The sequence below is a fragment of the Oncorhynchus kisutch genome, linkage group LG7, assembly GCF_002021735.2.
Source record: "Oncorhynchus kisutch isolate 150728-3 linkage group LG7, Okis_V2, whole genome shotgun sequence".
NCBI lineage: Eukaryota > Metazoa > Chordata > Actinopteri > Salmoniformes > Salmonidae > Oncorhynchus > Oncorhynchus kisutch.
This window is the reverse complement of record NC_034180.2, coordinates 52,239,898-52,258,359: the sequence shown is the minus strand read 5'-3', so window position 1 is coordinate 52,258,359 and position 18,462 is coordinate 52,239,898. Positions and strand designations below refer to the sequence as shown.

At 43.0% G+C, this 18,462-nt stretch overlaps 1 protein-coding gene across 5 annotated transcripts in view; it reads right to left on the bottom strand.

The window, feature by feature from the left end:
- Positions 1-18,053, bottom strand: part of map4k5 (mitogen-activated protein kinase kinase kinase kinase 5) — a 99,323-nt gene extending 81,270 nt beyond the window's left edge. For 2 of the 5 annotated variants that reach the window (XM_031829302.1, XM_031829304.1), the window contains exons 1-4: positions 17,858-18,053; positions 16,674-16,948; positions 10,849-10,906; positions 392-482 (exon numbers count right to left, since the gene is read on the bottom strand). In XM_031829302.1, the coding sequence (XP_031685162.1) occupies positions 392-482; positions 10,849-10,906; positions 16,674-16,781 (257 nt within the window). In that variant the 5' untranslated portion in view covers positions 16,782-16,948; positions 17,858-18,053. The remainder of the gene's footprint in view (positions 1-391; positions 483-10,848; positions 10,907-16,673; positions 16,949-17,857) is intronic. The other 3 variants (XM_031829305.1, XM_031829306.1, XM_031829307.1) reach the window with 2 other exon arrangements.
- Between the last annotated feature and the right edge of the window lie 409 nt (positions 18,054-18,462).

Sequence of the window (18,462 nt, the reverse complement as noted above, 5' to 3'; positions counted from 1 at the left end):
TCTTGGGTCTTACCAGAGGTAGCTCTGGGCCCCTGGTATTGAGTGTGGTCTTACCAGAGGTAACTCTGGGCCCCTGGTATTGGAGTGTGGTCTTACCAGAGGTAGCTCTGGGCCCCTGGTATTGAGTGTGGTCTTAACAGAGGTAGCTCTGGGCCCCTGGTATTGAGTGTGGTCTTACCAGAGGTAGCTCTGGGCCCCTGGTATTGAGTGTGGTCTTACAAGAGGTAGCCCTGGGCCCCTGGTATTGAGTGTGGTCTTACCAGAGGTAGCTCTGGGCCCCTGGTATTGAGTGTGGTCTTACCAGAGGTAGCCTTGGGCCCCTGGTATTGAGTGTGGTCTTACCAGAGGTAGCTCTGGGCCCCTGTTATTGGAGTGTGGTCTTGGCTCTTACCAGAGGTAGCTCCCGAAGTAGGCCACTATGTTGTGGTGCATGCATTCCTTCACCATGAAGATCTCCTGCTGGATGATGGAAAAGTCATCCCCTGGAAGCAGAGAGACAAACGCAGCCAAATCAGATGTAGAAAAACACACAGACAGAGAGACACGCAGAGAGAAAGACAATAATATTCCCCTTTGAGTAATGATAGGACTTGACAGAACTACAGCAACAGCAAACCATAATGTTATCCTTCTAGACTTCATATTGCAACAGTGACTATCCTTCTAGACTTCATATTGCAACAGTGACTATCCTTCTAGACTTCATATTGCAACAGTGACTATCCTTCTAGACTTCATATTGCAACAGTGACCATCAGACCATAATGTTATCCTTCTAGACTTCATATTGCAACAGTGACTATCCTTCTAGACTTCATATTGCAACAGTGACTATCAGACCATAATGTTATTCTTCTAGACTTCATATTGCAACCGTGACTATCCTTCTAGACTTCATATTGCAACCGTGACTATCCTTCTAGACTTCATATTGCAACAGTGACTATCCTTCTAGACTTCATATTGCAACAGTGACTATCCTTCTAGACTTCATATTGCAACAGTGACTATCAGACCATAAATGTTATCCTTCTAGACGTCATATTGCAACAGTGACTATCCTTCTAGACTTCATATTGCAACAGTGACTATCAGACCATAAATGTTATCCTTCTAGACTTCATATTGCAACAGTGACTATCCTTCTAGACTTCATATTGCAACAGTGACCATCAGACCATAAATGTTATCCTTCTAGACTTCATATTGCAACAGTGACTATCAGACCATAATGTTATCCTTCTAGACTTCATATTGCAACAGTGACCATCAGACCATAATGTTATCCTTCTAGACTTCATATTGCAACAGTGACTATCAGACCATAATGTTATCCTTCTAGACTTCATATTGCAACAGTGACCATCAGACCATAATGTTATCCTTCTAGACTTCATAATGCAACAGTGACTATCCTTCTAGACTTCATATTGCAACAGTGACCATCAGACCATAAATGTTATCCTTCTAGACTTCATATTGCAACAGTGACTATCAGACCATAATGTTATCCTTCTAGACTTCATATTGCAACAGTGACCATCAGACCATAATGTTATCCTTCTAGACTTCATATTGCAACAGTGACTATCCTTCTAGACTTCATATTGCAACAGTGACTATCCTTCTAGACTTCATATTGCAACAGTGACGATCAGACCATAATGTTATCCTTCTAGACTTCATATTGCAACAGTGACTATCCTTCTAGACTTCATATTGCAACAGTGACCATCAGACCATAATTGTTATTCTTCTAGACTTCATATTGCAACAGTGACTATCCTTCTAGACTTCATATTGCAACAGTGACCATCAGACCATAATGTTCTCCTTCTAGACTTCATATTGCAACAGTGACTATCAGACCATAATGTTATCCTTCTAGACTTCATATTGCAACAGTGACTATCAGACCATAATGTTATCCTTCTAGACTTCATATTGCAACAGTGACTATCCTTCTAGACTTCATATTGCAACAGTGACTATCAGACCATAATGTTATCCTTCTAGACTTCATATTGCAACAGTGACTATCCTTCTAGACTTCATATTGCAACAGTGACTATCCTTCTAGACTTCATATTGCAACAGTGACCATCAGACCATAATGTTATCCTTCTAGACTTCATATTGCAACAGTGACTATCCTTCTAGACTTCATATTGCAACAGTGACTATCAGACCATAATGTTATCCTTCTAGACTTCATATTGCAACCGTGACTATCCTTCTAGACTTCATATTGCAACCGTGACTATCCTTCTAGACTTCATATTGCAACAGTGACTATCCTTCTAGACTTCATATTGCAACAGTGACTATCCTTCTAGACTTCATATTGCAACAGTGACTATCAGACCATAAATGTTATCCTTCTAGACGTCATATTGCAACAGTGACTATCCTTCTAGACTTCATATTGCAACAGTGACTATCAGACCATAAATGTTATCCTTCTAGACTTCATATTGCAACAGTGACTATCAGACCATAATGTTATCCTTCTAGACTTCATATTGCAACAGTGACCATCAGACCATAATGTTATCCTTCTAGACTTCATATTGCAACAGTGACTATCAGACCATAATGTTATCCTTCTAGACTTCATATTGCAACAGTGACCATCAGACCATAATGTTATCCTTCTAGACTTCATAATGCAACAGTGACTATCCTTCTAGACTTCATATTGCAACAGTGACCATCAGACCATAAATGTTATCCTTCTAGACTTCATATTGCAACAGTGACTATCAGACCATAATGTTATCCTTCTAGACTTCATATTGCAACAGTGACCATCAGACCATAATGTTATCCTTCTAGACTTCATATTGCAACAGTGACTATCCTTCTAGACTTCATATTGCAACAGTGACTATCCTTCTAGACTTCATATTGCAACAGTGACGATCAGACCATAATGTTATCCTTCTAGACTTCATATTGCAACAGTGACTATCCTTCTAGACTTCATATTGCAACAGTGACCATCAGACCATAATTGTTATTCTTCTAGACTTCATATTGCAACAGTGACTATCCTTCTAGACTTCATATTGCAACAGTGACCATCAGACCATAATGTTCTCCTTCTAGACTTCATATTGCAACAGTGACTATCAGACCATAATGTTATCCTTCTAGACTTCATATTGCAACAGTGACTATCCTTCTAGACTTCATATTGCAACAGTGACTATCAGACCATAATGTTATCCTTCTAGACTTCATATTGCAACAGTGACTATCCTTCTAGACTTCATATTGCAACAGTGACTATCCTTCTAGACTTCATATTGCAACAGTGACCATCAGACCATAAATGTTATCCTTCTAGACTTCATATTGCAACAGTGACTATCCTTCTAGACTTCATATTGCAACAGTGACTATCCTTCTAGACTTCATATTGCAACAGTGACCATCAGACCATAAATGTTATCCTTCTAGACTTCATATTGCAACAGTGACTATCCTTCTAGACTTCATATTGCAACAGTGACTATCCTTCTAGACTTCATATTGCAACAGTGACTATCCTTCTAGACTTCATATTGCAACAGTGACCATCAGACCATAAATGTTATCCTTCTAGACTTCATATTGCAACAGTGACTATCCTTCTAGACTTCATATTGCAACAGTGACTATCCTTCTAGACTTCATATTGCAACAGTGACTATCCTTCTAGACTTCATATTGCAACAGTGACCATCAGACCATAAATGTTATTCTTCTAGACTTCATACTCAGTGGAGGAAAAGTTAAACACGTTGAACTGGACACCCACAATATTTGACAGATCACTAAATCTTTCCCCTTGCCTTGCCAAGCTCCAAACCACAGACCATTTTACTCCTCCGTCTCAATATGACTGGACGAACGACTACTTGTACAGGTTTATCATAGCACAGCACACAGCATTTAAACTGAAACCATGTCCTATATACTATTGTGTACAGTGTTCACATAATAGCTAGTGCAGACAGTCTGTGACTTCCTAGAAATACACACTTAAGAGTGTTTAGCTAGCTTCTAGCTGCTGCGAATAATAAAGTAAGTACCACTACTACCACTAACATCTAGACTGGGTATCGGTTTAGTTGTGTGGACTTAATGCATCCCTTTATTTACTATAATATATAATTATATATTCATATTTCACCCCTTTCGGTAACAGGAAGTAGGAGTCTAAAACTACGCACTGCAGCGACACCATCTGCTCTCAATTCAGCAGCAGTGAGATGGCGTGTGAGACAAGAGGTTTGCATCTCAACTGGCACCTTATTCCCTGTGGGCTCTGGCCAAAAGTAGTGCACTATACAGGGAATAGGGTGGCATGTGAGTCTCCTTCTTGGGTCCGTCTCTGGCTAAGAGACCGGGCCCTGGAACATACCAACCGGGGCGCTAGTTGGGATACCAACCGGGGCGCTAGTTGGGATACCAACCGGGGCGCTAGTTGGGATACCAACCGGGGCGCTAGTTGGGATACCAACCGGGGCGCTAGTTGGGATACCAACCGGGGCGCTAGTTGGGATACCAACCGGGGCGCTAGTTGGGATACCAACCGGGGCGCTAGTTGGGATACCAACCGGGGCGCTAGTTGGGATACCAACCGGGGCGCTAGTTGGATAACCAACCGGGGCGCTAGTTGGATAACCAACCGGGGCGCTAGTTGGATAACCAACCGGGGCGCTAGTTGGATAACCAACCGGGGCGCTAGTTGGGATACCAACCGGGGCGCTAGTTGGGATACCAACCGGGGCGCTAGTTGGGATACCAACCGGGGCGCTAGTGGGATACCAACCGGGGCGCTAGTGGGATACCAACCGGGGCGCTAGTGGGATACCAACCGGGGCGCTAGTGGGATACCAACCGGGGCGCTAGTTGGATACCAACCACGGCGCTAGTTGGATATCAACCACGGCGCTAGTTGGATATCAACCACGGCGCTAGTTGGATATCAACCACGGCGCTAGTTGGATATCAACCACGGCGCTAGTTGGATATCAACCACGGCGCTAGTTGGATATCAACCACGGCGCTAGTTGGATATCAACCACGGCGCTAGTTGGATATCAACCACGGCGCTAGTTGGATATCAACCACGGCGCTAGTTGGATATCAACCACGGCGCTAGTTGGATATCAACCACGGCGCTAGTTGGATATCAACCACGCGCTAGTTGCTTCCTCACTCTGCTAGGAGACGACCATCAGCTGTGGTTTGTAGACTAGAGAGCTGCGGACACATCATCATGTACCAGGATTGTTTTTAACATGGTGGTACTGCTGAGTAAGGCGTTATCTAGGAGCTACAATATTTATTTTAAAAAAGGTGGCGAAACACATCTCCCATTCGTTGGAGAGAACCCAGTTATATATAGTTATTAAGATCCAGATCAGCAGTCCAACTAAGAGACACTTGATACATACTCTCATGTCAGGTACCATGAGATGTCCGTTGTGTTGTGTGTGTTGTTGTGTGTTGTTGTGGTGTGTGTGTGGTGTTGTTGTGTGTGTGTGGTGTGTGGTGTGTGTGAAAAGCTCAGTAAAAAGAGCAGCATAGCTACATGCTGCAGCAGACGTTGCTCAAGAGAGAATACATTTCTCAAGTAAAAAAAGTTTGCAGCCTTTGGACTAGGGGGATGTGCATGGGGGGATGTGCACGGACTAGGGGGATGTGCACGGGGGGGGGATGTGCACGGTTATTTGAATATTCAAACGGATGTCAGTGTTCGAATACTAGTGTGAAAATGATAGGCCTATTTTAAAAACACTGAAAAGGCTCATTCTAAATTAAATTTAAAAAATATCCATGTGACAATGTTACGTTACAATGGATATACTGTACCGTGACATTTTTAATTATTAATTGAATAAAACAAACTTGTCAAATGTAGTTAACCACTAGGCTATCCTGCCGCCCGAGAAAATGGATACAGCCCTGACGTTCCAGCGGGGAACATTTTGAATGTTAGAGGACTAGTGTGCATGACTTAAAAAAGAGAGTCTGGGGCCTCCCGGGTGGCGCAGTGGTTAAGGGCGCTGTACTGCAGCGCCAGCTGTGCCACCAGAGACTCTGGTCTCTGACCAGTGCGTCGCCCCACGGACCTCCCGGTCGCGGCCGGTTACGACAGAGCCTGGGCGGTTACGACAGAGCCTGGGCGGTTACGACAGAGCCTGGGCCACTCTGGTGGCACAGGCTCTGTCGTAACCGCCCAGGCTCTGTCGTAACCGGCCGCGACCGGGAGGTCCGTGGGGCGACGCACGCGTCGTCCGGGTTAGGCCGGTAGGGAAATCCTTGTCTCATCGGGCACCAGCGAATCCTGTGGCGGGCCGGGTGCAGTGCGCGGTAACCAAGGTTACCAGGTTCCCGGTGTTTCCTCCAACACATTGGTGCGACTGGCTTCCGGGTTGGGATGCGCGCTGTGTTAAGAAGCAGTGCGGCTTGGTTGGGTTGTGTATCGGAGAACGCATGACTTTCAACCTTAGTCTCTCCCGAGCCCGTACGGGAGTTGTAGCGATGAGACAAGATAGTAGCTACTAAACAATTGGATCGCACGAAATTGGGGAGAAAAAGGGGTAAATATTCACAAATTAGCATCCCTGTCTACTGAAGTGAAGACATCCTCCTGTGGGCTCTGTGACAGAAACACAGACAACCGGATGTAGCCTGTTGCAACAGGCTACCACACAAATGGCACACTATTCAGAGCCCTTTGTTTAAAAAAAAAAAAACGTATTTTTTGTTTACGTAAGAGTAACCTTTCTCAGAGCTATGAGAGCAAGGTAAAGCTGCATGTGTTAGCGAGCTAGAGAAACAAACAAGCTTTATAAATAGCACTCATTACTGAGAATCACCCGGCGAAGCTCAATTTAACGCTAAGCTTTAAATCCTCTTTGCAGTACTGTAACGCTCTCGTCTCTACTGACACATACACTAAATCTGTACTACACTACTCCATCCTCAAGACAAGAGGGGCTTCACAGTTCAGTGTTTATACTGGCAGAAACTGAGGAAACCAGTAACAACATACATAACAACTGCTAGAAATAGGCTAATGTAGTAGTACCATTCACATAAAGCACTTCTGAGATGGCTTACATTTATAGGAGGTGAGTCCATAGGCCTACAAATAGAGGTAAGAGCCTAATGTCAATACTGCAACTTGTTCTTATTGCCCAGAACTGTAAATGACTTGTTTTAACAGGGCAGAGATCACCTGTTGACCCTGCCATTACAGATTTAGAGCAAACAAGTGGTCAGGGAAACATAAACATTTGAGCAAGAGGCCCATTTCAGTGAGTTATTGGAGACGCCGAAGAGGACAAGGTCTTCCTCCCATATGGCACCCTACTCTCTAATATAGGGACAACATACCCATAGGGCACCGGTAACAATATATATATTTTTTTAAACAGTACCACATCTAGAGGGAATAGGGAGACGCAGAGAGCGACCAACAAGTAAAACAACCCCACAATGTTCTCATGTTGCTGGAAGCCTCAAAGACAGGTCACTTCCTGTCAGAATGAGCACTTCCCTAAGAGATTAAGAAACCACTTGTGAGTCTTAAATGGCACCCTAGTACCTATGGGGGCTCTGGTCAAATGTAGTGCACTATATAGGGAATAGGGTGCAGTCTTTGGACGTAGGCACCAGCTCTGCCTCCGCAACAACCACACGACTTTTTTAAGAGACATGTTGTTTTTCCTCACACCTCTAGTCAGCGTAGCAGAAGCGGTGAAAATGGAGGAACGATATATTATTTTTTAACTTTTATAGCGCTTTTCAAATTCAATTTCAAAATGGCATTATAATAAAATAAAATAAAAACATTTAAATGCTGGAAGCCTCCTAGGCGGCTTCAGAGGAAGTTTCACCGATAAGCGATATTCAATATATATATATTTTTTTAAATGAAAGAAAAGAGAATCTCCTTATCTGAACAGAAGCATACGATTCCCTTGGTTACTGACAATCTCATGATGTGTCATTATGGTCATAATGTAAGAAGACACTTGAAGCATTATTTCTTGGACAATTGTGCTTTTGGATGGCAATTTGAGAAATGGCACTAATTTCCCCACTGTAAAACAGTATATCGGTAAAGTTTTGTATACAGTTAAAAAAAAAAATTTAATTAGTAAAAATTTTAAGAGCAGTTTGAAAGATATGGCAAATAGAATTCAAACCGGATGGACATCAGAAAGAGATGGGAGAGGAAGGACAGGTGAAAAACATGAATAAAATATAACTATTGTAAAATAGGCTGTCCATGAAATGTATAAAGTATGTATGAGCTGAAAATACAGGCCTCAGCGCTGATGTTCACTAGTTTAGTCCAATTGGGGGAGGGTAATTAATTAAGAAACCCCCCCCCCCTTTTTTAAAGATGTGACTATATTTATATGTGTATGTACAGTTGGAGTCAGAAGTTCACATAAACTTAGGTCGGAGTCATTAAGTCTCGTTTTTCAACCACTCCACAAATTTCCTGTTAACAAACTATAGTTTTGGCAAGTTGGTTAGGACATCTACTTTGTGCATAACACAAGTAATTTTTTCCAAGAATTGTTTACAGACAGATTATTTCACTTATAATTCAGTGTATCACAATTCCAGTGGGTCAGAAGTTTACATACACTAAGTTGACTGTGCCTTTAAACAGCTTGGAAAATTCCAGAAAATTATGTCATGGCTTTAGAAGCTTCTGATAGGCTAATTGATATCATTTGAGTCAATTGGAGGTGTACCTGTGGATGTATTTCAAGGCCTACCTTCAAACTCAGTGTCTCTTTGCTTGACATCATGGGAAAATCAAAATAAATCAGCCAAGACATCAGAGAAAAAAATTGTAGACCTCCACAAGTCTGGTTCATCCTAAGGAGCAATTTCCAAACGGCTGAAGGTACCACGTTCATCTGTACAAACAATAGTACGCAAGTATAAACACCATGGGACCACACAGCCATCATACCGCTCAGGAAGGAGATGTGTTCTGTCTCCTAGAGATTAACTTACTTTGGTGCGAAAAGTGCAAATCAATCCCAGAACAGCAGCAAAGGACCTTGTGAAGATGCTGGAGGAAAAGTATCTATATCCACAGAAAAATGAGTCCTATAATCGACAAAACCTGAAAGGCCGCTCAGCAAGGAAGAAGCCACTGCTCCAAAACCTACATAAAAAAGCTAGACTACAATTTGAAACTGCACATGGGGACAAAGACCGTACTTTTTTGGAGAAATGTCCTCTGGTCTGATGAAACAAAAATAGTAATGTTTGGCCATAATGACCATTGTCATGTTTGGAGGAAAAAGGGGGAGGCTTACAAGCCGAAGAACACCATCCCAACCGTGAAGCACGGGGGTGGCATCATGTTGTAGGGGTGCTTTGCTGCAGGAGGGACTGGTGCACTTCACAAAATAGATGGCATCATGAGGTGGGAAAGTATGTGGATATATTGGAGCAACATCAAGACATTAGTCAGGAAGTTAACTTCTTTGGGATAGGGGGCAGCATTTTCACTTTTGGATGAAAAGCATGCCCAGAGTAAATGAGTGGAGGACAGAGGAGCCTCTTAAAGAATAAGTTACAGGTCTGTGAGAGCCAGAAATCTTGTTTGTAGGTGACCAAATACTTATTTTCCACCATAATTTGCAAATAAATTCATTAAAAATCCTACAATGTGATTTTCTGGATTTTTTTCTCTCTCATTTTGTCTGTCATAGTTGAAGTGTACCTATGATGAAAATTACAGGCCCCTCCCATCTTTTTAAGTGGGAGAACTTGCACAATTGGTGGCTGACTAAATACTTTTTTGCCCCACTGTATGTATGTATTTATGTATGTATGTATGTATGTATGTATGAATGAATGAATGAATGTAAGTACACACACACACACACACACACACACACACACACACACACACACACACACACACACACACACACACACACACACACACACACACACACACACACACACACACACACACACACACACACACACACAACCGGTCAAAAGTTTTAGAACACCTACTCATTCAAGGGTTTTTCTTTATTTGTACTATTTTCTACATTGTAGAATAATAGTGAAGACATCAACACTATGAAATAACACATATGGAATCATGTAGTAACCAAAAAATGTGTTAAACATATCAAAACATATATTTATATTTCAGATTCTTGAAATAGCCACCCCTTTGCCTTGATGACAGCTTTGCACACTTGGCATTCTCTCAACCAGCTTTACAAAAGGTACCGGGAATGTTTTTCAATTATCAAGTGCGCCTCCTTAAAATGTTAATTTGTGGTATTTCTTTCCTCCTTAATGCATTTTATTTAACCTTAATTTAATGAGGCAAGTCAGTTAAGTTGTACCTAAGAAGGTAAACTAAACTATTCACTGTCATATTTAAAACAGGATCTGATTGTTTTTTTTTGGTGGATATTGGGCTCCCGAGTGGCGCAGAGGTCTAAGGCACTGCATGTCAGTACTCGAGGCGTCACTACAGACCCTGGTTCGATTCCAGGCTGTATCACAACCGGCCATGATTGGGAGTCACATAGGGCGGCGCACAGTTGCCCCAGCATCATCCCGGTTTGGCTGGGGTAGGCCATCATTGTAATTAAGAATTTGTTCTTAACTGACTTGCCTAGTTAAATAAAGGCTTAATTAAAAAAATATATCCTGTAAACCACAAATAAATGTTCTTAAAATAATGTTTAATATTTTGAGTTTCTTTAAATTCTTCAGAGTTAATTCAAAGGGTCATTTTCATGCATATTAGTAAGTAGAGAGGAATTGTAGTTATATCCAACTCACCTGGCTCCAGTTTAATAATCTTGACAGCAGCAAGCTCTCCCGTTTGGATGTTTCGAGCCTGAAAGAGAGAGAGAAGAGAGTATGGGCCGGGGAGTCATTGTTGGGGAATGGGAAGTTTAAAAAATAGTCGCACAATATCACGAAACTCCTGTTATCAGATAGGCCTATATTGGGGGGCAGAATTGAAATTCAAACTGTAAAATTACATTACTGTATATCCCTCTCTAGTTAGTTCAGTTCACTGGGGCTGCGGTTCTTCATACTGGTACTGACCAAACCAGAGAGACATCACCAGACAGTCCAGCATTAGGTTATGATTCAGTGTTTCCATCTGGGCCGGAGGAAGTAGGTCGCCATCAACCTCAAGTCCAGCTCAAGACGCTAGGCTAGGATATGTCTCCTAAAGGCGTCCTCGTACAGAGGAAAAGCCTTATTCTAAAAATTGATTAAATCGTATTTTTAATCAATCCACACAATACCTCATAACGCTGAAGCGTTACAAACTAATCACATTTACACAAGTATTCAGCCCATTTACTCAGTACTTTGTTGAAGCACCTTTGGCAGCGATTAGCCTCAAATCTTCTCGGGTATGATGCTACAAGCTTGGCACACCTGGATTTGGGGAGTGTCTCCACTTTCTTCTCTGCAGATTCTCAAGCTCTGTCAGGTTGGATGGGGAGCGTCGCTGCAAAGCTATTTTCAGGTCTCTTCAGAGATGTTTGATCGGGTTCAAGTCCGGGCTCTGGCTGGGTCACTCAAGGACATTCAGACTTGTCCCGAAGACACTCCTGCGTTGTCTTGGCTGTGTGCTTAGAGCCGTTTTCCTGTTGGAAGGTTAACCTTCGACCCATTCAGAGGTCCTGAGTGCTCTGGAAGAAGCTTTTCATCAAAGATCTCTGTTCATCTTTCCCTCGATCCTGACTAGTCTCTCAGTCCCTGCCGCTGAAAAACATCCCCACAGCATGATGCTGCCACCAAGATTCACCATAGGGATGGTGCCAGGTTTCATCTAGATGTGACGCTTGCATTCAAGTGAAAAGGTTCAAACTTGGTTTCATCAGACCAGAGAATCTTGTTTCTCATGGTCTGAGAGTCTTGAGGTGCCTTCTGGCAAACTCCAAGCGGGCTGTCATGTGCCTTTCACAAAGAAGTGGCTTCCGTCTGGCTACTCTACCATAAAGGCCTGATTGGTGGAGTGCTGCAGAGATGGGAGAACCTTCCAGAAGGACAAACATCTCCACAAAGGAACTCTGTCAGAGTGACCATTGGGTTCTTGGTCACATCCCTGACCAAGGCCCTTCTCCCCCAATTGCTCAGTTTGGCTGGGCGGCCAGCCCTAGGAAGAGGTGGTTTCAAACTTCTTCCATTTAACAATGATGAAGGCCACTTTTCTTGGTGACCTTCAAATGGCACAGAAATGTTTTGGTACCCTTGTGCCTTGACACAACCCTGTCTCGGAGCTCTACGGACAATTCCTTCAACCTCACGGCTTAGTTTTTACTCTGACATGCACTGTCAACTGGGGGACCTTATATAGACAGGTGTGTGCCTTTCCAAATCATGTCCGATCAATTGACTTTACCGCAGGTGGACTCCAATCATGTTGTAGAAACATCTCAAGGATGATCAATGGAAACAGGATGCACCGGAGCTCAGCTGAGTCTCATAAAGGGTATGAATACTTATGTAAATAAGGTTCCATGCCTTCCGAGGTGCGCAGTGGTCTAAGGCACTGCATCACAGTACTAGCTGTGCCACTAGACATTCTGGGTTCGAGTCCAAGCTCTGTCGCAGCAGGCCGTGACCGGGAGACCAATGGGTCGACGCACAATTGTCCCAGCGTCGTCCGTGTTCGGGGAGGGTTTGGCCGGCAAGGATGTCCTTGTCTCATCGCGCACTAGCGACTCCTGTGGCAGGCCGGGCGCAGTGCACGCTGACCAGGTCGCCAGGTGTACGGTGTTTCCTCCGACACATTGGTGTGGCTGGCTTCCGGGTTAAGTTAGCGTTGTGTCAAGAGGCAGTGCGGCTTGGTTGGGTTGTGTTTCGGAAGATGCACAGCTCTCGACCTTCGCCTCTCCCGAGTCCATACGGGAGTTGCAGCGATGAAACAAGACTAACTACCAATTGGATACCATGAAAAGGGGCTAAAAGAATATATAAATCTGAACAAGGCAGGCACTGTTCCTAGGCTGTCATTGTAAATAAGAATTTGTTCTTAACTGACTTGTCTAGTTTAAATAAAGGTGTATATAAAAAAAGACCTCTGATTTCAGGATGAAAAGTAAAAGTCCATTATTTTGTCTTAGCCAAGTCCCACCACCCCCACACAGCCAAGTCCCACCACCCCCTCACAGCCAAGTCCCACCACCCCCTCACAGCCAAGTCCCACCACCCCCTCACAGCCAAGTCCCACCACCCCCTCACAGCCAAGTCCCACCACCCCCACACAGCCAAGTCCCGCAACCCCCCACCACCACCAAGTCCCGCCACCCCCACACACACACACAGCCAAGTCCCGCCACCCCCACACACACACACAGCCAAGTCCCGCCACCCCCACACACACACACAGCCAAGTCCCGCCACCCCCACACAGCCAAGTCCCGCCACCCCCACACAGCCAAGTCCCGCCACCCCCACACACATACAGCCAAGTCCCACCACCCCCCCACACACACACCCCCCCCCCCACATGGCCAAGCCCCCCCCACCACGCACACGTCTCCCTCTCTGGTATTGCACTCTGATAGAGATGCTCAGTCTACTTTCATTGATTTTCCACAAAGGGAGGATTCATCGCTCCAAGAGGTCCAGGAACTACCTTCCTCTTCAAACCGGTGTGACATTTCTCAAATTTAAGTTCGCACATTACAACAAAAATCAGCCCAGGATAAAAATCTGAATGAGCAAAATATTGTCGGTTTAATCTTCAGTACTGACCCCCCCCCCCCCCCCCATTTATAGACTTGGGACAATAAACAGACAGAAATAGCTGAAAGTCCAGGGATAGACTTGAAGGATTTTGGGCACTGGCAAGCCTGGCTAGTAGACCACAATGTTATCTACATATCTACATCGGTTATAAAAACCTGTGCCACGAGATATCTTAAAAAGACCCAATTGTACTGTCTGGCAGGCTAGTTGGGAACATTTTCTACGAGCCTGGTCTGATAAGGACTAGCGTCGGGCTAGCTTAAAATGTCCATCCCTGGATGAAACACACTTCATCAAAAGAGAGAAGAGCCGAGTAACAAAACAACCAATCAAACTCAACCCTCATGGGTTTACTTTCTGGTCTTCTCAATTTGACAAATATCTCTGTCACATAGGGCGGCAGGGTAGCCTAGTGGTTAGAGCGTTGGACTAGTAACCGGAAGGTTGCAAGTTCAAACCCCCGAGCTGCCAAGGTACAAAAATCGGTCGTTCTGCCCCTGAACAAGGCAGTTAACCCATTGTTCCTAGGCCGTCATTGAAAATAAGAATTTGTTCTTAACTGACTTGCCTGGCTAAATAAAGGTAACATTAAAAAAAAAAAAATCGGTGCCCTACAGCAGACCAAAGTCATTGTTTATGGGGAGGACTTTTCAAATTTGAAGTATCTCCCTCTGTCAGTACGGCAAAGTACACTCCCATTCTGGGCACATGTTTAGACAAGGACCTGGTCGTATTTCACTCTGCCTGCCGTAGTCTGCATGTCAAATGGTACCCTATTCCCTAAGTGTCCTGGTCAGAAATAGTGCACTAAATTGGGAATAGGGTACCATTTGAAACTTGGCTTACGGCTCTGGGGAAAATACCAGGCACTGCATTCCACCAGTGGCCTGCCTCAGCTGTGGGGGCTCTGTGTCTGGGGTGGGACTAACCTTCCACAGATTACTTAGTGAGGCGAGGGCTTGACAGACTGGCTGCTTCAACTATCACACACTGGAGCAAATTGGTAGCCAAGTCATCCATTACAAAGAGGTAAACAAGAACACTTTTTAAAGTTTGAAATGCAACTGTCTGCACACTTGGGATTTTGAACTTGGGAACAGACAGGAAAATGTCTAGATTGGCTCAAATTCCAATCCAATAAATTGTCCCTTTGTTAATACTCTCTCCTCATAGCTTTGCCAGGAAAATGAGAAACTGGCGCTGGATCGCACCCATCTCTCCCTACCAATCCATCTAACTTCTACTTTAGCCACATGCTCCAACAAACAATAACTGAGGTGTGTGTGTGTGTGGGGGGGGGGGGGGGTTGCAGTACAATGCTTTATTAAATGGGTTATTTCACAAATAACACCCTATTCCCTAAATAGTGCACTACTTTACCAGGACCCATAGTGCTCTGGTCAGAAATAGTGCACTATATAGGGAATATGGTGCCATTTGGGAAATAACCATGGATTACAGATGTATCCTACATTAAATAAGTCTGGTGGTCCATACTGGGGAAACCAAATACAACACAGGGTTACTATGATAAATGACCTGACAAAGTTCATGTTTTTCTGGCAGCGATTAACATCAGAAAGGCATTGGGTTGCCCAAATGAATCCTTCTTCCCAGTTTTAAAGCAGTGTACTGTGTATATCATCGCTACCATAGAATGATTCTGGTTTCCGACTGTACATCCAAGTATGTGCAACTGCTAAGCAATGTTCTGACAACGTCATCGAAACATACGAAAGACCTTCAGAGTAAAGATATTGGTTCAAGCCAACGGTGTAGCTACTATCGGATATAAAAATAGGTTTGACGTAAAAACTTCTATTCAATGTCGTTGCTACATCACGTGTGGGATTTTCCGTTGTTGCACATAAAAGACAACAACAAAAACAGGAAATCAGCTCCAAGCAAATTTTTTTCAATGTAAGAAATCTGTTCATGTATTCCCACGCAATAGTAGAAATACACGACGTGAAATTGTACAAATGTAAACAAGGTTTGAAATGACTGTTTTAGTCAAACATATCTGTTTGTGGCTTCTTGCGGTCAATTTGCAGTGTACAAATGATTTGTAATTATGTTCCGCCCCAACTCACCCTCCAACTATCCGCTCCAGAAGAAAAAAAAAAAAAAAGAAAAATAATCTAGTTGAAGATCCCTGGGGTAGACTGCCGTTGTCCTTCAGCTACTGTATATGGAACCCAAAACACCAGAGCGATAACGTGGTGGGGGGCAGATGCTTAACTCATTAGGAGTAAATGAAAGGTAAATGAAAGCCTTTGTGGTAGGTGACTCACTACTCGAAATAAAATCCTCTATAAAACTTCACAAGACAGGTCCCGTCAAAACAGGCAAAAGTGACTTAAGAAAAATTGATAACTTAAGAGCTTGATAACATACCTAGGTATATGTTTCCTATTGACGCCAGGCTGAAAAAACATCCTTTAAAAACAGATAACGAAATAGTACACATGCCATGTAGATGAGCATTCACTTTAGTTTCCATTCTAAAACTAAAATGCCCCTGCAACTACTGGCAAACCGACAACAGTAAAGGTTCAGTGCTTTGCATCAAGGTGCTAGTAGGCTATACAACATACACACCGCCATCGCAGAACTTTACTAACATCTTGAATATAAAGGCTTTTAACACATTGAGAGAAAGAGAAATGAACTACGGGACTGGGGGAGTCTACCTTGACAACTTCATGTCAGTAACTCTGGCCAGATTTCAATAGGAATTAGATAGGGGATAGAAGCACTCAAGTACAGGGATCTCGTGCCTCCCAACAGATGTGTGTGCTTGTTTTGGTTAGACAGAGATCTAAATTCAGAACACCCAAATCTAATACAGACTGTTTATTCAGTTTGATGGTAGCTTAAATAAATACCTTGTACACATCTCCATATGTGCCGCTCCCAACTCGTTGAATAAGCTCGAAATCCTGCTGTGGGTTTTTTCTTTGAATTTCTCCACTAGGTCTTGGAAAGATATCCATAGCAGCTAGCTAATTGGCTGGACACCTAGCTACTTTACATTTAGCTAGCTAGTTAGCTTGTGCAAATAGACGTCACTATCATTCGAGAGGAGTACTTCAAGTTGTGATAACTTGCTTCTCTAAAGCTGCAGAAGTGTTGCTTCCAAATCTGGCCTCTGGTCCATTTCCTGCCAATGAGACAGAGAAGAAAAGTTAATGAGGAAACCTCTAGCTAATAGCTTGGTGCCTTGAACTGCACACACACACACACACACACACAGTGTTGCTAAATACTGCACAATTTAAACACTTTCCCACCAAACCCCCCACTCCCCAAAACACGTTAAAATTGCACTATAAATTGTGCCTTCCATTATTATACTAATGTTATAACGTTTATTATACTTTGAGATTTACTTTATGTTCGTATTCTTATGTTTTGTCATTTATTTTTGTTGTTGCATTGTTGAGAAGGTACATGCAAGTAAGCATTTCGTTGGACGTTGTATAGTAAGTTATACTATGTGTATCCTGTACATACTAACGTTACTAATTAAACTTTAAACTTGAAAAGGTAGCTACAAACCACAGATCTAATTCCACAACAAAGACCGTCAAGAATCAACTGATTTGCTGACCAGCCGGTTAGGTAGAGGATAGCAAGCTAGCTAACAGTAACTAACTTCCAAACGGCTAACGTTAGCTTACGAAAAAAAGTCAGCAGATAAACAATAGAGGTTGATCATTGAATGTTTATAACGTTATAGTTCAACACAATTGCTTAACCCTCTGCAACGTTAGAGAGTTAATGAAATTAGCTGGTTACTATAGCTACCGGAGCGATATTATTAAACTGTTTTTTTCCAAAACACTAACTAAACTTCTGGTTTTCATCCTTCTTCTCTAATAAAATATACTAATTCAGAAAATGGGACACCAGACGAGTGCAATTAACTACCATGTAGAAACTAACAAGTGTCTCGGCCTTCCACTCCATGACCAAGAATAGTCAGCCTTGCTAGCTATCTATTTAGCATTACCCCGCAACTAACATGCGCTAACTAGCCGTTAGCTAATCCAACGTCTGCTCCACTTACCAATTACTCCATATAGGTTTGACATACGAAAAGTCATATGTTCAATTCCTTTTCATCCCCCCCAAAAAACAAAACAAAAAAACATAAAAGTACTATTTATTCCTCAGAGAAAGTGTAAACTTCTTGCTGGCTGCTCACTCAGCAACGGCAAAAAAAAAAAACGTATCTCGGCTGGAAGTCCCAACTTCACGATTTCGACGTTAACACGTCATTTCCTCCTGTTGACAGCGCGAGCTGCTACTAACTAGGGGAAATGTACTTTATTGTCACCTCACGTTTTCGACGTTAGCACGTCATTTCCTCCTGTTGACAGTACGGGCTGCTGCTACTAACTAGGATAAATGTACTTTATTGTCACCCATGCGTTCAACTGTAAACGCTAACTAGATTGCAAGAATAACAACAACTAACATCATTGAATCGATAAAAAAAAATCTATTGAAAGCATTGTTTTTGTCCAGACGAAATGACTGTCACTCTGATATATGACGTGCGACTACTGCCACCTAGTGATGCAAGTAAACAACTGTAACAGAGAAGAATAAAAACTATTCCTGTAGATATTACAACTAAAATTAGAGATTAATTTGGGATCTTCTGTGATG